Raw genomic sequence first — 22,396 nt, 5'->3', positions numbered from 1 at the left:
AATTTCAGCCAAAAAAGTCAAATGGCGCTGCTTCCCTTCCGAGCTCTGCCATGCGCCCAAATAGTCGTTTACACCCACATATGGGGTATCAACGTACTCAGGACAAATTGTACAATAACTTTTGCAGTCCAACTTCTCCTGTTACCCTTGGTAAAATAAAAAAAATTGAACCTGAAGTATTTTTTTTGTGAAAAAAAGTTAAATGTTCATTTTTTTTTTTTTTTAAACAAAAAATTCCTGTGAAGCACCTGAAGGGTTAATAAACTTCTTGAATGTGGTTTTGAGCACCTTAAGGGGTGCAGTTTTTAGAATGGTGTCACTTTTGGCTATTTTCTATCTTGTAGACCCCTCAAAGTGGCTTCAAATGTGATGTGGTCCATAAAAATAAAATGGTGTTGCAAAAATGAGAAATCGCTGGTCAACTTTTAACCTTATAACTTCCTAACAAAAAACAATTTTGGTTCCAAAATTGTACTGACGTAAAGTAAACATGTGGGAAATGTTACTTAAGTTTTTTATGTGCCATATCTCTGTGATTTAAGAGCATAAAAATTAAAAGTTGGATAATTGCGAAATTTTCAAAATTTTTGCCAAATTTTTTTTTTTTCTATTTTTTTACAAATAAACGCAAGTTATTTGAATTAAATTTTACCACTAACATGAAGTACAATATGTCACGAGAAAATGTCAGAATCACCAGGATCCATGGGAACGCTTCAGAGTTATTAACTCATAAAGGGACAGTGGTCAGAATTGTAAAAATTGGCCCGGTCATGAACGTGCAAACCACCCTTGGGGGTGAAGGAGTTAAAATGAATGGCCTAGCCTTACAATAGACAATCGTACTGGACCAATGAGGGTCTCGCTCTCGGCGCCTGTTCAACCAATAAACCCTCTAATGTGCTGATAGAGAGACATATCTCTCATCAGTTATGATTGTCATTGGTCTGTTTGGAGTGGGGCTGTATTATACAGCCAGCACCTTCCTCTACCAGCAACAATCAGAGTTGAGCTCCCTTTGCTGCTGTTTACCCTGTAAATGCAGCTATCCGAGAGTTTGGTACAATCCCGACGGAGAAGTCCGTTCAGCTATGGCTTTCATATGCAAGTGACTTTTTAATTTTTTTTTACTGTATACTGCAATACTATAACATTGCTGTATAGAATATATGCCATCAAACAATGGCAGGTTCAAGTCCCCTTGGGGGACAAAAAGAATGTAAAAAGTAGTTACATTTTAAAAAATTTAGCAACTGTAAAGTTGTTTTTTTTTTTTTTTTAAAGGGTTATTCCCACAATTGCATTATTTTTCACGAAGCACAGTAATTGTATACTTATTGTTAATGTACAGTCATGGCCAAAAGTTTAGAGAATGACACAAATATTAATTTTTACAAAGTCTACTGCTTCATTTTTTCTAATGGCAATTTGCATATACTCCAGAATGTTATAAAGAGTGATCAGCTTAACATCAATTACTTGCAAAGTCAATATTTGGCTAGAAAATGAACTTTATCCCCCAAAACACATTTCAACATCATTGCAGCCCTGCCTTAAAAGGACCAGCTAACATCGTTTCAGTGATTGCTCCATTAACACAGGTGTGGGTGTTGATGAGGACAGGGCTGGAGATCAATGTGTCATGATTAAGTAAGAATGACACCAATGGACACTTTAAAAGGAGGCTGGTGCTTGGCATCATTGTTTCTCTTCTGTTAACCATGGTTATCTCTAAAGAAACACGTGCAGTCATCATTGCACTGCACAAAAATGGCCTAACAGGGAAGAGTATCACAGCTAGAAAGATTGCACCTCAGTCAACAATCTATCGCATCATCAAGAACTTCAAGGAGAGAGGTTCCCTTGTTGCCAAAAAGGCTCCAGAGTGCCCAAGAAAGACCAGCAAGCGCCAGGACCGTCTCTTAAAAGTGTTTCAGCTGCGGATCGGGCTATCAGCAGTGCAGAGCTTGCTCAGGAATGGCAGCAGGCAGGTGTGAGTGCATCTGCATGCACTGTGAGGCGGAGACTCTTGGAGCAAGGCCTGGTCTCAAGGAGGGCAGCAAAGAAGCCACTTCTCTCCAGAAAAAACATCATGGACAGACTGATATTCTGCAAGAGGTACAGGGAGTGGACTGCTGAGGACTGGGGTAAAGTCATTTTCTCTGATGAATCCTCTTTTCGATTGTTTGGGACATCTGGAAAACGGCTTATTCGGAGAAGACCAGGTGAGCGCTACCACCAGTCTTGTCTCATGCCAACTGTCAAGCATCCTGAAACCATTCATGTGTGGGGTTGCTTCTCAGCCAAGGGAATGGGCTCTCTCTCAGTCTTGCCTAAAAACACAGCCATGAATAAAGAATGGTACCAGAATGATCTCCAAGAGCAACTTCTCCCAACCGTCCAAGAGCAGTTTGGCGATCAACAATGCCTTTTTCAACATGATGGAGCACCTTGCCATAAAGCAAAGGTGATAACTAAATGGCTCGGAACAAAACAGAGAGATTTTGGGACCATGGCCTGGAAACTCCCCAGATCTTAATCCCATTGAGAACTTGTGGTCAATCATCAAGAGACGGGTGGACAAACAAAAACCTTCAAATTCAGACAAAATTAAAGCATTGATTTTGCAAGAATGAACTGCTATCAGTCAGGATTTCATCCAGAAGTTGATTGAGAGCATGCCAGGGAGAATTGCTGAGGTCCTGAAGAAGAAGGGTCAACACTGCAAATATTGACTTGCTGCATTAACTCATTCTAACTGTCAATATAACCTTTTGTTACTCATAATATGATTGCAATTTTATTTCTGTATGTGATAAAAACATCTGACAAACACACATAAAAACCAGAGGGCAGCAGATCATGTGAAAATATAATATTTGTGTCATTCTCAAAACTTTTGGCCATGACTGTAAAGACTTTTTTCTTGTACCTTCAAACTACATTTCCAAGCAGCACTTGCTTATCTTCAGTGCTGCGGAACACTCTCCCTCATGTGTGAGATCCTGACTAGCCCCTCTTCTTATCATAGATTTTACTTTGAGTCTGTGCACTTTCTGCTCCTGTACACATGCCAGCCTGGCCTAGTCAATGTTATCTTTTACCATCTACATCAGTACAGCAGCAGTGTGGTTTTACATTATTATTATTATTATTATTATTATTATTATTATTATTATTATTATTATCTGGTTTCTAGCAAAGCTCAACTGTTCTGCAACCCTCCAAAATGTAACTTGTAAATACTAAGCAGAGCTGAGCTTTGTTTCTTGCCTGCTGCTGACAAATCGGTGAAGTGAAATGGCAAGTGCTGCTCTGCTGATGCATATGACAGAGGATTATCTTTTGCCATATGCATCAACAGAGCAGCATTTGCAGCCAGCTATGCTGCTAGGTTGCCAACTGAGAGAGCATGCATTGTGCAGGATTGACCAGGGGACCTTGGAACTACTATAGGACGGTTCCAATGCTAATTGTGGGGAAAATAGAGCCTATAAGGAGGCATCCTTTTGGGGACTGATCTGTGCAAAACAGGGCAAATATTAAAATGACTTCTATTGGCAGAAAATAATAAATGTGTCCATTATTAAGAGTAATTTGTGATATTGGGAATAACCTTTTAAATTACTCCCTTCCTTTAAAAAAAAAAAAAAAAAAAAATTCTGATCATTCATTATTGCACATGTGGTTTATTTATTCAATAACCCTTATAGAAAAAAGATTTTTGTGGAGATTTATGATCCCCTGTGTTTGCAGTTTTTGTGTCTATATCCCCATTTTTTAATTTTTTATGTGATGTGATTTTAATATGTTTAATAAAAGTTGTATGGTTTACTGCTACTTTTTGGCTTTTTACTTCCATTTTGTTTGGGATGTATTGATTATTGGACGTGCCATCTATTTAGGCTTAGTATTTGGTGGTAACTGGGATAAAACTTCCTCGTTCTGGTAATCGGTGCAAGATCCTCACGGATCAATAAGTTATCACTTTTCTTGTGGATAGGTGATAACTTGTTCTCACTGAACAACCAACCCCTTTTAAGGGGATAAAACAAGCTGTGTGCCCCTTCTTTACCAGGCATAGGTCTGTAGCTTTTTAGTAGCAGATATCATAGAATCGTAGAGTTGGAAGAGACCTCCTGGGCCATCTGGCCCAACCCCCTGCTCAAAGTAGGATTCGCTAAATCATCCCAGACAGATGTCTGTCTAGCCTCTGTTTGAAGACTTCTATTGAAGGAGAACTCACCACCTCTCGTGGCAGCCTGTTCCACTCATTGATCACTCTGTCAAAAAGTTTTTTCTAATATCTAATCTGTCTCCTCCCATTCAGTTTCATCCCATTGCTTCTAGTCTTTCCTTGTGCAAATGAGAATAAAGATGATCTTTCTGCAATGTGACAGCCCTTGAGATATTTGTAGACATCTATTAAGTCTCCTCTCAGTCTTCTCTTCTGCAAGCTAAACATTCCCAAATCCTGCAACCTTTCCTCATAAGACAGGGTTTGCAGACCGGTCACCATTCTGGTAGCTCTTTTCTGAACTTGCTCCAGTTTGTTGATGTGTTTTATTTTTTTAAATGTGGAGCCCAAAACTGGACACAATATTCCAGATGAGGTCGACCAAAGAAGAGTAGAGGGCAATAATGACTTCACGTGATCTAGACTGTATGCTTCTGTTAATACATCCTAGAATTGCATTTGCCTTTTTTGCTGCTGCATCACACTGTTGACTCATATTCAGTCTGTGATCTATTAGTATACCCAAGTCTTTTTCACATGTGCTGTTGCTTAGCCCTATTCCTTCCATTCTGTATATGCTTTTTTCATTTTTATTGCCTAGATGTAGTACTTTGCATTTTTCCCTGTTAAAAACCATTCTGTTAGTTGCTGCCCACTTCTCCAGTTTATTTATATCTTATTGAATCCTCTCTCTCTCTTCTCTAGTATTAGCTATCCCTCCTAGCTTTGTGTCATCAGCAAATTTAATCAGTTTACCCTCAATTCCTTCATCTAAATCATTGGTAAAGATGTTGAACAATACAGGGCCCAGGACAGAGCCCTGTGGTACCCCACTTGAGACATTCTTCCTACTGGGTGTGCAGCCATTTACGACCACTCTTTGGGTCCGATCACTAAGCCAGTTATGAATCCACCTTACAGTTGCCTTGTCCATTCCATACTTAACCATTTTTTTCAATAAGGATTGTATGAGATACTTTGTCAAATGCTTTGCTGAAGTCAAGATATACTATATCTACAGCATTTCCCTGATCCACCCAATCAGTGATTCTGTCATAGAAGGAAATTAAGTTAGTCTGACATGACTTATTAGTTAAAAACCCATGCTGACTCTGTTTAATCACTTCATTCTTGTCCAGGTACTTACTTACATGTTTAATAATTTGTTCAAAGATCTTTCTGATATGTCTGATATTACAGCCTAGCCCCATCACTCCAGTAGACTCTGAAGTAAGCGTCTGTCCACGTACTCGACCACAGCTTAATATAATTCATAGTGGCCACTTGGTGAACAGGAAAATGGACTATGAGACCTCCATTCTGGTCATTGGGGGGCTCCAGCTTTAACACATTTATTATGCTGACTGTTTTGTAGGAAAATCCTTTGAAAAATGTCATCGGTTTTCCCTTTTGGTTTTCAGATCCGGTGGTTACTCAAGATATCTCAAGCTACCACACATGGTTCCTTCTGGCAATATTAGGAGGGATTGTGTTCATTCTCCTGGTTCTCTTCTGCCTCCTGCTATACTATTGTAGGTAAGTGAGCAGCGCTGTGATACAAGTGCCGCTACTATATGCTCATACGCTTGTATATGAAACTGTAAAATTTCAAAAACTGAGCTCCGCCATGTAGTTTACATGCAGTGTATTTTCCGCTGCGGAATGACTTGCTGAAAATCCTCTGCGTTTTACACTACCTCTACACGACATACACTGCTCAAAAAAATAAAGGGAACACTTAAACAACAGAATATAACTCCAAGTAAATCAAACTTCTGTGAAATCAAACTGTCCACTTAGGAAGCAACACTGATTGACAATCAATTTCACATGCTGTTGTGCAAATGGAATAGACAACAGATGGAAATTATTGGCAATTATCAAGACACCCAAACACACAGCAAACTTTCTTGCCACAGCTCGCATTGATGTGCCATCCTGGATGAGCTGCACTACCTGAGCCACTTGTGTGGGTTGTAGAGTACGTCTCATGCTACCACGAGTGTGAAAGCACAACTAACATTCAAGTGACCAAAACATCAGCCAGAAAGCATTGGTACTGAGATGTGGTCTGTGGTCCACACCTGCAGAACCACTCCGTTATTGAAGGTGTCTTGATAATTGACGATAATTATGGTGCTTGAACCTCTAGGTTCAAGCAACAGATTGTAATCTGATTTCTTATATTTTATTATTATAGTGCTTTGAAGAAAGCACTATCATGTAATCCGAACGCTGCTAACTTATTCTTCTTCTGCTTCTTCTTATTTTTATTATTCAGTTGATTTTCCGCAATTAATGCGGCCCAAACCGCTACACGCACAGACTCCGTTGAGGTGTCGTTTCGAAGCCAGCTTCCATGAGTGGTGTGCTAAGTATTTTTCGTGTCAATCGGATTTATAGTTTTTGCGCAATTTGCGTCTGAAAAAAACATTTTCCTCAATGCATTTCAATGGGAATATGTTGCCACAGCGAAAACATGCCCTGAGGCGATTCAAATGGCAGTTAAGCTCATTGATATGCGCAGGCACACCCAGTTACTACGCCAACACCTACGAACTATACATGAACCCCCCAGGACACAGTTTCTGGCAGATAGTATAAACTTTTAAAGCGAAACCCAGAGCACAAATGCAAATCTAGCTTCATCACATGACGCATGCCCCTGAGAGAGAATGTGTGCCAAAGTGGATTTAGAAGCCCAGTGCGCCAAACTAGCTCTTAAACGGCCGGCGCGCCAAATCGAAAGCTGAGTGACCCCAGGATCCAAATCGGAGGCTGATCGACCCTGGCCTACAAATCGAAGGCTGAGCCACCCTGGCCTCTAAATTGGACCCAGAGGGGCCCCGCCCACCAAATTGGACCCAGAGGGGCCCCGCCCACCAAATTGGACCCAGAGGGGCCCCGCCCACCAAATTGGACCCAGAGGTCAAAGTGGTCCCTGAGAGGCACCCACAGTTAAAACGGATCCTGAGTTGAAAGTCTTGCAGGGGTAGCAGGCAAGTCTCTCCTAAAGAGGCAGCCCGGGCACCATTTCAAAGCACTATCTGTACTTCCTTCAGGAAATACACATCTAGTTCTTATTATTATTCAGTTGATTTCCGCAATTAATGCGGCCCGAACCACTACACGCACAGACTCTGTTGCGGCGTTGTTTCGAAGTGGTGTGCTAAGTATTTTTCGTGTCGATAGGATTTGTAGTTTTTGCGCAATTTGTGTTTGAAATTATTTTTCCCGTCATTGGAATGCATTGTCTCAATGCATTTCAATGGGAAAATTTTGCCATAGGAATACATGGGGCAGTCGTGAGGCGATTCAAATTTGAGGACCAGTTGCGGCAGTTAAGGCCTGTTTCACACTTCAGTTTTTTTGTGTCAGTTAAAATCCGCCAAAATGGCGGAAAGCGGATCCGTTGCTAACTGAAGTGAACGGATGCCACCGGACCGTTTTTTTGACGGATCCGACGAATGAAGAATTTTAAAGGAACCGCTGCCCGAGAGAGAGAGAACTTTTTTCTGTCCGCCAGAAATGAGTTCAGGGTTAAATTTCCGGCTGACTTCATTCCTCCGGGCATGTGCACTATAAAAATGCGGATCCTGCAGCAAAAAAAAGTTGCAAGGTCCGTCCAGGCATCTCGGCGGACGCAAAAAAAATGACGGATCCGCAAAAAAACGGATCCAACGGATGGCCATCCATCAAGCTCCGCCGGTAATGCAAATCAATGGGGGAAAAAACGGATCCGCCAAAAAAAAATGGCGGATCCGTTTTTTTGCAAAAACGGCGGATTTTGGCTGGTGGTCAAAAAACGTCAAGTGTGAAACAGGCCTAAGCTCATTGATATGCGCAAGCAGACCCAGTTACTATGCCAACGCCTACGAACTTTACATGACCCCACCAGGACACAGTTTCTGCCAGATAATATCAGCTCTTAAAGTGAAACCCAATGCACAAATGCAAATCTAGCTTCATCACTTGACGCATGCCCCTGAGAGAGAGAGAGTGCGCCAAAGTGGATTTAGAAGCCCAGGGCACCAAACTGGCTCTTAAAGGGCCGATGTGCCAATGTGATTCTTAAAGGGCTGGCGCGCCAAATCGGAGGCTGAGCCACCCCGGCCTCCAAATCAGAGGCCAAAGTGGCCCCTGAGAGGCACCCACAGTTAAAATGGATCCTGAATTGAAACTCTTGCAGGGGCAGCAGGCAAGTCTCTCTTAAAGGGGCAGCCCAGGCACCATTTCAAAGCACTATCTGTACTTCCTTCAGGAAATACACATCTAGTTATTCTACTTCTCTGCGTCTTCTGCAATTAATGCGGCCCGAACCGCTCGGCGCAGAGACCTTGTTCAGGCGGCGTTTCGAAGCCCTCAGTGGGGACAGGTGTGCTATGTATTTTTGGAGTCAATGCGATTTTTTTTTTTTTTTTTTTTTTTTTTTTTTAAACTACAAATCGGATTTTAAGCAAAAATTTTCCCATGGGAATTAATGGCGACCTTTCCATGACATGGATTGAAGCCACAGCGCAGGTGCAGTGACCTTACAAAGATGGCAGCTATGCAAATGCAGCTTCCACACATGCAAAAAAAACCTCCAAAAAATATTTTTAGGATCAAAGACAAAAAGAAAACCAAGGTAGCAACAAGAATAATGACCCCTAAAACTTCACTTTTAATCAATATTTAAAATCTGGACAATCCCAGTTCATAGGGACTAGGGTAATATTTAAACAGACACCAGACAAAGAATAATAATAGATACTCCAGGCCACTATACTCGCCCTGATAGGCCCTAGCAAGTCCCTTCCTAACCGCGGAGGTTGGCACCCTAACTGTAGACGATGGTGGCGCCCCCGCTCAACGTCGGTGACCCTTATACACCCTAAGAGACCCTAGTCCACGGCGATGTTACACAGAAAAACACATAAACACCCGAAAACCCCTGGTGGAGAGACTGTATAACGTCTCTAAGATATTTGACTTATCTCATACTGGAATCATGGGCATATAAGCCCACCCTGAATAATATCTCATAGTAAAAAATACTGATATATAGCAGCTTTTGATGACTTATCTCGTAATAAAAAAGGCTTATGCTGAAAAAAATGACAGACCAGATAAAGCCCCCCCCCCCCCCCCCCAAAATTAAAAAAAAAAGAAAAACGTTTATACAGTAGACCATAAAAAGTGCAGCCACAATAATGCACAATCCAAGCACTTCAGGTTAAATAACCACAAAAAAAACAGGATTTTTAAGTTGCTTACCGTAAAATCTGTTTCTCGGAGCCTTCATTGGTGGACACAGAGACCATGGGTGTATGCTGCTGCCACTAGGAGGCTGACACTATGCACAAAAAAGGTTAGCTCCTCCTCCGCAGTGTACGCCCCACCGACCGGCAGGGAATTCCTCAGTTAGTGAGAAAGCAGTAGGAGAAGCAACAGAATAGATTGAAAAACAGAACAGACAACTCAACTGTAAATAACCAACAAACATAAGGACAGGAGTTGTAGAACTTGGGAGGGTGCTGTGTCCCCCAATGAAGGCTCCGAGAAACAGATTTTACGGTAAGCAACTTAAAAATCCTGTTTTCTCGTTCGCCTTATTGGGGGACACAGAGACCATGGGACGTCCCAAAGCAGTCCCTGGGGTGGGAAACAAACTTCCATCAGGCCAGTGGACTCACCACCGCCGCCTGCAGAATCCTTCTACCTAGGCTGGCGTCCGCCGAAGCGTAGGTGTGGACTCTGCAGCATTTCACAAACGTGTGAACTGATGAGCAGGATGCAGCTTTGCAAAGCTGCAGCACAGAAGCTCTGTGGCGTACCGCCCAGGAGGCACCCACTGCCCGAGTAGAGTGGGCCCTGATCCCGGAGGGGCTCCGCGACGCTTAACTCGGTAGGCTTCCAAAATTGCCGATTTTATCCAGCGAGCAACAGTGGCCTTTGACGCCGGGAGACCTTTCCGCGCCCCGTCTGGAATAATGAAAAGCGACTGTCTTTCGGAAGGGAGTCGTCCTAGACAGATAGACCCTTATCGCCCTAACCAGATCCAGCTTGTTGAAGGACCGCTCTCGGGAATGAGCGGGACTCGGACAGAAGGACGGCAGAACGATCTCCTCCTTGAGGTGAAACGAAGACACCACCTTCGGATGGAAAGAGGGCGGAGGCTGTAGAACCACCTTATCATGGTGAAGTACCAGGAAGGGAGATTGGCAAGAAAGAGCTGCCAATTCCGACACGCGCCGGACGGAAGTGATGGCCACCAGAAAGGCTACCTTCCAAGAAAGGAGAGAAAGGGAAATAGCTCTGATAGGTTCAAAGGGAGGACCTTGCAGAACCCCTAGAACCAGATTAAGGTCCCATGGATCCACGGGCGCCCGGTACGGCGGAACCGTGTGAGCCACGCCCTGAAGAAAGGTCTTTACCTGAGGACAGGAAGCCAACGTCTTTTGAAACAAAATGGACAGTGCCAAAACCTGACCTTTCAAGGAACTGAGGGCAAGCCCCGCATCCAGTCCTGCCTGAAGAAACGCTAGGATTGAAGGGAGCGAAAAAGACATGGGCGCGAAGCCATAGGACTCACACCAAGTGAAATAGGCCTTCCAAGTACGGTAGTAGATCTTGGAAGAAGATGGCTTTCTGGCTCGGATCATGGCCTGAATTACTTGGTTGGAAAATCCTGCTTGTTTCAAAACCTCGGTCTCAACAGCAACGCCGTTAAAATGAGCGGCCGAGAATTGGGGTGGCAAATCGGACCTTGAGACAGCAGATCTGTTCTGTCTGGAAGCTTCCAGGGGGCGTCTGCGAGAAGGTTGACAATGTCCGCGAACCAAGACCTTCTGGGCCAATTCGGGGCAAGGAGAATGACTGGAATTCCTTCTGCCTTGATCTTCTTCAACAGCTTGGGCAGAAGAGGCAGGGGAGGGAACAGGTAGGGGAGTTCGAACTGCGACCAAGGAACGGCCAGAGTGTCGGCGCCCACTGCCAGAGTGTCTCGAGACCTGGAAACAAACTGTGGGACTTTCCTGTTGAGGCGAGACACCAGGAGGTCTACGTCCGGGGTGCCCCACCGACGGAAGAGCAGAAGAAACGCCTCCGGATGTAGGGACCACTCCCCCGCCGCGAGGCCCTCCCGGCTGAGAAAATCGGCGGCCCAGTTGTCTACGCCGGGAATGTGTACCGCGGAGATTGTCGGAACGGAGATCTCCGCCCAAAGAAGAATCTTGGACACCTCCGCCAGAGCTGAGACACTGTGTCCCCCCTTGGCGGTTGACATACGCCACCGCTGTGGCATTGTCTGTCTGAATCCGGACAGGCAGTCCGTTGAGGAGTTTCTCCCAGTGAACGAGAGCCAGATGGATTGCTCGAATCTCTAGGACGTTGATCGGCAGAGCTGAATCCCGATCCGACCATCGGCCCTGAACCGTGTGGTTGCAGAACACTGCCCCCCAGCCGAGGAGACTGGCATCTGCTGTTACTATCTGCCAGTGAATGGGAAGAAAGGAACCACCAGTTGAGGGACCGCTTGATCCGGTATGAAAGATGAACAGGGCAATCCAGGGACAGAGGCGATCTGTTCCACCTCGACAGAATGGCCTGCAGGAGAAGTCTGGCGTGAAATTGGACAAAGGGAACTGCCTCTATCGCCGCCACCATCTTTCCTAGGACCCTCATGGCTTTACGGAGGGACGGGAGTCGTGTGATCTGCAGCGATCGTACTTCCTGCTGCAGGGAGAGAATCTTCTCTTGTGGGAGAAAGACCCTTGACCGACGAGTGTCGAACCATAGGCCGCCTAGAAAGACCAGAGGTTGGGTAGGAATCAGAGAGGACTTTTTCCTGTTGATGATCCACCCGAAATTGGAAAGAGTGTCCAGGACGATTGACAAACTTTGGTGAGCCTGTTGAAATGAGGGAGCTTTGATCAGAATATCGTCGAGGTACGGGAAAAGAACGAGACCTCTGACCTTCAATGAAGCCAACAACGCAGCCATGATCCTAGTGAAGACTCTGGGAGCGGTGGCAAGACCGAAGGGCAGTGCGACGAACTGGTAGTGGTGCTGCCGAATCGCGAGACGCAGTAACTTCTGATGTCCGGAGAAAATTGGAACATGTAAATAGGCATCTTGGATGTCTATTGAGCACATGAATTCCTGCTCCTTCATGGAAGCGATGACCGAGCGAAGCGACTCCATGCGGAAGTGGCGAAGGCGGACCCTCTTGTTGAGCGGCTTGAGAACCAAGATGGGTCGAGCTGCGCCGTTTTTTTTTTTTTTTTCGGCACTACAAACAGGTTCGAATAGAACCTTGTGAAGCGCTCCGATTCGGGAAAGGGCACAATCACCCCGGAACTGAGGAGAGAGGCGATAGCCGTAGAGAACCCCGAGATCAAGGCTGGATCTTTTGGAGGCTGGGATTCGAAGAAACGATCCCGTGGAAGAGAGACGAACTCTATCTTGTATCCTGAGGATACGACCTCCCTGACCCAAGCTTCCTCTACGGAGGCCAGCCAAACGTCCCTGAAGGAAGCCGATCTCCCAATTGGAAGGACCCCTCGAGTGCCCGACGATAGTCATGCTGAAGTAGACCGTCCAGATCTAGATCTGGACGGTCTGCCCTGGGAAGAGTGGGATCACCAGGAAGGAGTGGGTCTGAAGGAAACTTTCTATCCTGGCGAGCCTGCGGTCTCTGTTGGCTGGAGTTGTCTGCCGTATTGAAACGGCGGAAAGCCCGAAAGGGTCGAAACTGACGCCTTAGTGGAGGACTGCGAGGCTTGGACTGAGGGAGGAGTGAACTCGTGCCTCCAGAGGCGTCCTTAATAATCTGGTCCGATTGGGACCCAAAGAGGCGCACCCCCTGAAAAGGCAGGTTAGTGAGGGACTTTTTAGAAGACAAGTCCGCTTGCCAGGCCTTTAGCCAAATTGTATGTCGAATTGCAACTACATTGCTTGACGCCTGAACTGCGCAGGATGCGGCATCCAAGGAAGCGGCATCCAAGGAAGTGGAAAGAAGATAGACCCCCGCATGGAAGATCTGATTGGCGAGATCGGCCAAACGCTCCGATTGCGCTTTATCCAAGATGCCCTGACGAAGGTAGTCTGCCCACGTGGCTATGGCCTTTGCTGCCCAGGAAGAAGCCAAGCTTGGACATACCGCCACTGAAGCCGCTTCGAAGGCAGACTTTGCCAGGGATTCTATAATCCTGTCATTAGAATCCTTTAGGGACGCCACACCTGAAAGCGGGAGAACCGTATTATTGGAAAGCCTGGACACGGGCGGATCCACCGAGGGAGAAGCAGACCAGTTGTCCGTGAGCTCCTTAGCGAATGGATAGAGTACGCCGAGACGCTTTCCTCTTTGAAAGCGTCTGGTCGGATCCTCTCTTTCCCTGGTAAAAATCTTTCCAAACTCGGAATGGAAAGGAAATACCCTGGAGGGAGTTTCTGCCCGTCTGAACGAAACCTCCTGATCTGAGGATTTCGCAGGGGAGTCAGCAATATCGAAGGTATGATGGATCGCTGCAATGAGGTTCTGCACTGTGAACTTCATGTTTGCATCCTGGTCTGAATCCAGCTCTAAAATTCCCTCAGATGACCTGTCCGAAAGCGCTTCACCTGACTCGGGAGAGGAGGCCCGAGTGGGAGGCTGCTGAGAAGGGCTATGCGGTGAGATGGGGCGAGGAGAGGATTCCGGCTGGGTCTTTTGCGACTAACGCTGGCTGACTCAGATGGAATAACTTGGGACCTGCTTGGCCCTGCCGAAGAGTCCAGGGGCAACGTATCCAGAACGGTCACCAGGGACTGAGACACCTTGGTGAGATCTGCCACTGATTGAGATAGAGAGGAGGCCCAGCCAGGCGTGGGGGGGGTTCACCCTCACCTGGGGCAGTAGATGGCCCCTGGACGGCGTCAGGCTGAAGTTAGACATAGGGAAAAGCTGAGGTAGTGCCGGAAGGTTGGGGGACAGAGGGCGGAGAAGGGTCAGTCTGCAGTGCAGAGCTACTCACGGTCCGGTGTCCCCAGAAGCGATGCTCTGCGACCTGTCAGTGGATGCGGGTCAGAGCGAAATCCGGCCAACAGACCACCTGAGCGAAAAACCAGCTGGCAGATGGTGATATCCGGTGACGAGCTGGTGTCCGGCTGACAGGCTGGGAAAATGGCGCCTGCCTGAGAAAGAGCGCGCGTCCAGGAGAGGAGGGAGGGCGGAGCACACCACAGGGTTAAAACTCTCTGCCCTCTGGCCAATAGCAGGCTGGGCAGGTGAAGGACAGGCGGTAGGAGGGCCTGGGAAGAGCGGGAGAGAAGCCCGCTTAGACGAAAGGGGCGGGGGGCGTGGCCGCGACGCTGCAGTAGGCCCGAACTAAAGCCGGGGCCTAAATTAGTTGCGGCGGCCGCCTGTCAGCAAGGGGTCGGCGCGGAGGTCGGAAAAAGGACGCCGCCGGAAGCCGCGTCCAAGGGAAGAAGGAGAGGAAGAGGCCCTGTACTCCCTGTCCCCAGAAAGGGGGGAGGGAAGGGGGGAACGCGGGGGCCAGCAATATGGAGCATGGTGTGCCTATGGGCGTAGGGCGACTGCGAGCGACTGCAGCGCCCGCTCCCTGTGCCATTGAAGAGGCGCACCCCCTGTCCATCGGGAATGGGCAGCCAGGTAAATAAAAATAAAAAATCCATACTCACCCATCCCCGATCCGTTACCTGGGACTGAAGAACTCCTGCGTCTCATCCAACCGACAGGCTCTGGTAGGCGAGTGGGAGGGAGACTGGCGACAAGGACCCCTGGAGTCGCTGGCACGTCTTGGTGTCGGCGTCCGTCTGGCTGGTCCTGCCGCGGAGAACTGCAAGGATACGGGGTGGCAGTACACGCCGTACTCGCAGACTCCATGTGGGAGTACAGATGTGACTTTTCACTCTGTATCCCTCCGTAGAACCTGTAAAGGAACGACGCACGACGAGGTAGATATGGGTCTAATGAAAGACCCGTGTCCACCTCCTACTGACACTAAGCTAAACTGAGGAATTCCCTGCCGGTCGGTGGGGTGTACACTGCGGAGGAGGAGCTAACCTTTTTTGTGCATAGTGTCAGCCTCCTAGTGGCAGCAGCATACACCCATGGTCTCTGTGTCCCCCAATAAGGCGAACGAGAAATATCCACATTGCACTGATCTTTCGGCCGGGGTGATGGAACCCCCTTTTCTTCTTTGCCCCTGATGAACCCTCAGCATTTAGGAGGGGGAAACGCGTCGGGGTGGGCCTCATATCTTCTGATGGCTGATAAGTATTAACAATTTCATAACGCTGACAGACTTATTGATTGATGGATGGCAAAGTGTTTTTCTGTCTATTAGGGCAACCTGTTAATCAGGGAATGTTTTTTTTTTTTTTTTTTTTTTCCTTCTGTCATTGTTTACATGTAGGACTACTATGTCCACTATTTATGATTTAATAAGCGTTTTGTACATTATTTTCATGCCATTAATCTCCATCTGGTGGATATTTTTTGTGGTTATTTAACCTGAAGTGCTTGGATTGTGCATTATTGTGGCTGCACTTTTTATGGTCTACTGTATAAACGTTTTTATTTTTATTTTGGGGGGCTTTATCTGGTCTGTCATTTTTTGCAGCATAAGCCTTTTTTATTACGAGATAAGTCATCAAAAGCTGCTATATATCAGTATTTTTTACTACGAGATATTATTCAGGGTGGGCTTATATGCCCATGATTCCAGTACGAGATAAGTCAAATATCTTAGAGACGTTATACAGTCTCTCCACCAGGGGTTTTCGGGTGTTTATTGTGTGTTTGTGTTTTTCTGTGTATCATCGCCGTGGACTAGGGTCTCTTAGGGTGTATTAGGGTCACCGACGTTGAGCGGGGGCGCCACTATCGTCTACAATTAGGGTGCCAACCTCCGCGGTTAGGAAGGGACTTGCTAGGGCCTATCAGGGCGAGTATAGTGGCCTGGAGTATCTATTATTCTTTGTCTGGTGTCTGTTTAAATATTACCCTAGTCCCTATGAACTGGGATTGTCCAGATTTCAAATAAAGCTTCCACACATGACCCGTATTAGCTAATAGAAGCTGATAGATCGCTGATTCAAGGTCTTAAAGGTGCAGCGCGCCAATGGCTTCTGAAAAGCCCCACCCAGTGATGGCTAACCTTGGCACTCCAGCTGCTGTAAAACTACAACTCCCAGCATGCCCTTGCAACCTACAGCAGTTGAGGCATGCTGGAAGTTGTAGTTCTCCAACAGCTGGAGTGCCAAGGTTCGCCATCACTGCAGTCGGACGCCAAAGTGGCCCCTGAAGGGCCCGGAGCGCCAAAGTGGCCCCTGAGGCAAAGTGGCAGCATGTGTTTACATGGCTAAAGTAGCTACCAAATGTGCCAAAGTGGCTACCGAGGTGCCAAATGTGCCAAAGTGGCTACCGAGGTGCCAAATGTGCCAAAGTGGCTACCGAGGTGCCAAATGTGCCAAAGTGGCTACCGAGGTGCCAAATGTGCCAAAGTGGCTACCGAGGTGCCAAATGTGCCAAAGTGGCTACCGAGGTGCCAAATGTGCCAAAGTGGCTACCGAGGTGCCAAAGTGGCTACCGAGGTGCCAAATGTGCCAAAGTGGCTACCGAGGTGCCAAATGTGCCAAAGTGGCTACCGAGGTGCCAAATGTGCCAAAGTGGCTACCGAGGTGCCAAATGTGCCAAAGTGGCTACCGAGGTGCCAAATGTGCCAAAGTGGCTACCGAGGTGCCAAAGTGGCTACCGAGGTGCCAAATGTGCCAAAGTGGCTATTCAAGCACCATGCATTTCCTTCAGGAAATGCCCATCTAGTTTCCATCTGTTGTCTATTCCATTTGCACAGCAGCATGTGAAATTGATTATCAATCAGTGTTGCTTCCTAAGTGGACAGTTTGATTTCACAGAAGTTTGGTTTACTTGGCGTTAAACAGAATGTGTTCCCTTTTATTTTTTTGAGTAGTGTACATTTATGATGTATTCTAGACACTTCTTGTACCTTCTTCAACATTTTTAACAATGTCTCACCACAGGTAATTTTTCATTTTGGCACATATATACATTTTTAACTCCCTTATATTTTTCTGTCAAGGGCTTGTTTTTTGTGGATTTTTGACACCAATCATTTTAGCATATAATGTACCGGAAACAGGGAAAAATAAATTCCGCCATTGTTTTTACAGTTTGTTCTGCAAAAAATGAATACTATTATAGCAATCCCAAACATATATGGTGGTTTGTATTTTCTTGCCTAACGAAAGTGTGTGTGTGTGTGTGTGTGTGTGTGTATATATATACACACACATACACACACACACACACACACACACACACACACACACTTCTGAATTCTTATTCAGACAGAAAAAAAATCTGATTTGTTTTTCCGTCACTTGAGCTTTGTGACTGTTCACTTTTGTGGTTTTTTTTTTTTTGTGCTCAGACTTCTTTATTCTTGATATTCTAGCGAGGTACGCCCAAGGAGATGTAACTAAATTAGTTTTTTAGAATTTGTTTTTATTACTTTTTTTTACTTTTATATTCTCTTTGTCTGCTTGTACCATGTACTGCAATGCTACAGCAATTGCAGAAAACAATAAAATGACTGGTCTCCCAAGAAGCATATAGAGCAGCAGATAATCAGATAAAACAGCAAAATTAGTGCGGTATGATATGTAAGGGCCCCGTTACACGCTTCAATGTCCCAGTGATCCCACCCACGATCCGACGTGAATGGGATCGTTGGGACATAGTTAGCTGATCGCTGGTGAGCTGTCACATAGACTCACCAGCGATCAGGACCAGCGAGCAAGCTGGTATCCAAGGTAAACAGCAGGTATCTAAGCCGCGCGGCTCTTAGATACCCGCTTTTTACCTTGGATACCAGCTCCCAGCGTCGCTGATCGTTGGTCTCTCGCTGTCACACGCAGTGATGCGCGCTGGCCAGCGGGAGAGCAACGATCAAAAATGGCCCAGAACATTCCTGCACGATCAGCAATACCCAGCAGGGGGCGGTGGCTGATGCGTGTCACACACAGCGATATCGCTGTGGCGTCACAAAATCGGCGATCTCGCTGTGTGTGACGGGGCTTTAACTTTTAATGTTTTTAAAGATAAAAATATTGCTGCCTTATTAAAGATTAAGCACAAAGCCAATTAAAAAAAAAAAAAAATCAGAAAATCAAAATGAGCGTTCATATTATAGGGTTAACTATATACATACTGCGTCTATCGGACACTAGAGTGACATATAATTCTTATCACAGTGTCAACAAGACATAGTGTATGGAAAATCCAATTCCGTGATGACAAAGACTTGATAAATCAATAATCCACTAAAGCCAAAAAAACTTACCAAGAAAAACAGACATAAGCATATAAGGAGATAAAATGGCAGCAGTCCAAGAAAAACTCCCAGGTACCTAAAGGCCAAGGCTATAGTGTATTGGACAGCTGATGGGTACAGACAGCGCTATATAGAGGCATTTTCAAAGAGATGAAGACAGTCGTCTGAAACACTTTTATAAATCTTAGCCCTGTTTAGGGTTTTATAGGTTAACATCAACTATGACCCCCAACTCCAGCCCTGACGAGGGAGGTCCACATCTTGCCCTGCTAAATAAGTTACATTTTATACCTTAGTATTTTTGCTGTTTTTCACGTCTCCCAAGAAGCCCAGCAGCGGCCTTCAATATAGCTGCCATGACAATGCCGTCGGCCCCTCATAGTCCCCCCGTTAACCCCTGTGACAAAATGATTGCACCACACAATCGTTCAATTCAAATGCTTAAACAGCAGTGATTGGTACTCGTTCCAGTCGGTGCTGCTTTTGGCAGGTGCTGGCTGTATGGCACATTGGCACCTGCCTGGTGTGGAGCAGGCTCATCTCCTGAGCTCACTTCCATACCTTAGAAGCCAACAAAGGACATACTATGTAGGAGACGGGTTCAAGCCAGACAACAAGTAGAATGTGCCTAGCATAGTTCCCACTCCTTACCATAACCTGTGGCTTTTTTTTATGTTTGAAGTCTCAGATGTGGCACGGTTTACACACCTGTATATTTTCTTTACATGCATGTTGCTTTCATCATTTCATGGCCTTTACATAATATCTCTTTATGTACTTAGGAGGAAATGTTTGAAGCCGCGTCATCACCGGAAGTTGCCGCTCACATCTGCTTTGGATTCTTCCAAGAAAGATCAAGCCACATCAATGTCTCACATCAACTTAATCAGCCCCGTCCACATGGAGATGATGTCCTCCAGCGGAGAGGTCGATATGCACACTCCGATGTTAAAGCCTTCGTATAATACCTCACGGGACTTCAGCTCAAGAGAAGAGCTGCTTTCTCATCAAGACGAGAAGAGCCGACTGTCGTTGGATAACTTGACTCCAAGCGGGACGTTGAGACAGGTATACAATAAGTCATTGGATCAGTTCATATTGAAATCAAGAAAGTCAGCGGACATCTCAGATGGTTTTGTGTCTCCCATGAAAGATGAGTATCGTCGGAGTTACAGCTCTGTGATCTGTCAGCCTTTATTCGAAAACAAAGATCAATCTGTAAACCTTGTTATGGCAGGAAGTAAACCAAACCTTCAGGAACAAAGTCACCCCGTGCCTTCTGCTCCTGAACAAGAGCAGGCCGTAGACCGACGGCCGAGTGAATGTATGATGTCAAGGTCTGTGGACCACCTTGAAAGACCAACCTCTTTCCCACGTCCAGGTCAACTTATATGTTACAATTCTGTCGATCAGGTAAATGATGGCGTTTATAGAAATGTTTTGCCCACCCTGGTTATTCCTGCACACTACATGAAGCTACCAGGAGAACATCTCATCGTGTCTGCCGAACAACCGTATGAACTCGAGCGTCTTCAAGCCGAGCTTTCCAAATCTCACGCTCAACATCCGCAGCAGGTACAAGCCTCCCAATTAAATTCTCAAGCGATGTCGCAGCAACATCTACAAGATGGAGAAAGCATGGAATGGAGCGGGCAAAACACTGTGATGTCTGAATCTGTGTCGATTCCGGCTTCGTTGAACGATGCAACAATTGCTCAGATTAACGGCGAAGTGCAGCTGCTAACCGAGAAAGCGTTGATGGAGCTGGGTGGAGGAAGACCCATGCCCCATCCCCGTGCCTGGTTTGTTTCTTTAGATGGCCGGTCGAACGCACATGTTAGACATTCATACGTTGATCTCCAAAGAGCAGGGAAGAACGGGAGCAATGATGCAAGTTTAGATTCTGGCGTTGACATGAACGAACCAAAATCTGGTCGAAAAGGAAGAGGTGAAAAATTTTCATTGCTGCAACATCATCTTTCTTCGCAACACCCAACATTACAGGAGCACCAGCAACATGAGCAGAAGATGTCTGACAGCATGGCTTACACGCAGCTTGTTTATCTAGATGATATGGACCAAAGTGGTAGCGAATGTGGAACAGCTGTGTGTAGCCCTGAGGATAATAGACCTTTCATTGAGGCACCAGCAAAAAAGAGCTGTGGCCAACTACCCAGCCTTCAGGAAGAAACTCTAAAACGAACTGCAGACTCCTCACCAGTGCCATTAAGCAGCCCTGAACACGAGTACTCCCTTCACGACGATGGATCTGACGACCAAGGAGAGAATAAAAAAAGCCCGTGGCAGAAACGAGAAGAGCGTCCTCTTCTGGCCTTCAATATGAAATAAGTTGCTGGGTTACAAAAATGGAGTAGATAATTGCCAAATATTTTTTTTTCTTTCTTTCGGGAATGCTTACTTTGTATGGGAATGGGTGGGTAGGGTCTCTGCAAAATTGGACCTGATGTTCTGTGATGAAGACTATGCTTGGAAGAGACACAGGATGGCTTTTATGGAATCTTTTACACTTAGTTAAGAATTGAATATTAAGTGTAGCAGTACCCCAGACATTTTTTTTTTTTTGTACCGAACTTTAGGAACTTAACCGTTTCTTCCTAGGTTCTGACCACTAATCTCTCCGTGACGGGAACGCGTGACGACAAGTTGTAGTTTTGAAACCAATAGTATCACAATGTTTACTGTACATCTGCATTTTACAGAAGCAATGTAGACATTATCGGAAAAGGCTATGCATTGCTGCTTCTACACCAATTGACATTTTTGCCTAGCTGCCGCTTTATATTTTTATTTTCCTCTCTTTTACTCTCCCTTTTTTTTTTTTATAAAAGGCTGTAAAATATATATATATATATATATATATATATATATATATATATATATATATATTACACACCTTTTGTTTTTCATTTTAACCTGCTTTTACCTTCTTTTGTAATATATTTGTACACAAAAGCTGTGAGCTTGATCTTTTTTGGTATTAAAAATTTTTGAAGGTTTTTTTTTTTTTTCCTAAAACAAAAAGTGCATTGTACGCTTTGTGGCCATAGAATTCGATCCCTATTCTCCAAGTGCCTTTTTTAAGATACTTCCCAAATGTTTAATTCATCTTTTCAGGTTTTTGGTTAATTTTTATTTCATTTTATTTATTTTTATTTTTTTTGCATGCATCAGATTTCACTTCTGCTCACCCTCTTCCATATCAGTATGATGTATGCTCTGAATACCGTTGTGGACTGTAGAGATCGACATAGCTGAGAAGTAGAAGACATCTAGACTCCACTTAGCGTCACATGCATATTTATGTAAATATGGTTTTTGTTAATTTCGAGAATTGATTCGACTGCTCCATGTTGACTTGGTGGGCAGAGAATGTATGACTTACTCTAACATTGCTGGAATGACTTTTCTGTGCATTCTCTTAAATGAACTGCTTGGTTATACAAGAATTATTAAAATAAAACCTTTGAAAAATGCTTTGACGGTGACTCATTTTAGGCTATATCTTAAAGTGAAGCGATCTTTGAAAAATGTCCTAATGTGGGTTTTTTTTGTGTTTTTTTGTTTTGTAATTTTGTAATTTTTTTTCTCCTATCACAAGCAGTATTAAAAAAAAAAAAAAAAAAAAAAAACTTCCAATTTTCACACTGGCCATTAAAGCATTTTTAGGCTGACTTCCTGTAGTTTCAGGAAACACTTTAAAATTAGCCACAATGAACAGACTTTAAACGTTTGTATTGAAACAAGTTATGCACATGTGGAAAGGGCGTTGTGAAGGGGAGGAGGTGAGCTGTGATATCGC

The 22,396-nt window shown here is 45.2% G+C and overlaps 1 protein-coding gene across 1 annotated transcript in view; it reads left to right on the top strand.

Moving 5' to 3' along the window:
- Positions 1-22,070, top strand: part of FAM171A1 (family with sequence similarity 171 member A1) — a 120,917-nt gene extending 98,847 nt beyond the window's left edge. The window contains exons 7-8 of the mRNA XM_073581927.1: positions 5,659-5,773; positions 19,359-22,070. Coding sequence (XP_073438028.1) covers positions 5,659-5,773; positions 19,359-20,925 — 1,682 coding nt within the window. The 3' untranslated portion in view covers positions 20,926-22,070. The remainder of the gene's footprint in view (positions 1-5,658; positions 5,774-19,358) is intronic.
- The last annotated feature ends 326 nt before the right edge of the window (positions 22,071-22,396 follow it).

This window comes from Dendrobates tinctorius, unplaced genomic scaffold, assembly GCF_039654945.1.
Source record: "Dendrobates tinctorius isolate UK_male_01 unplaced genomic scaffold, ASM3965494v1 ptg000070l, whole genome shotgun sequence".
NCBI lineage: Eukaryota > Metazoa > Chordata > Amphibia > Anura > Dendrobatidae > Dendrobates > Dendrobates tinctorius.
This window is presented reverse-complemented; position numbering and strand designations above follow the sequence as displayed.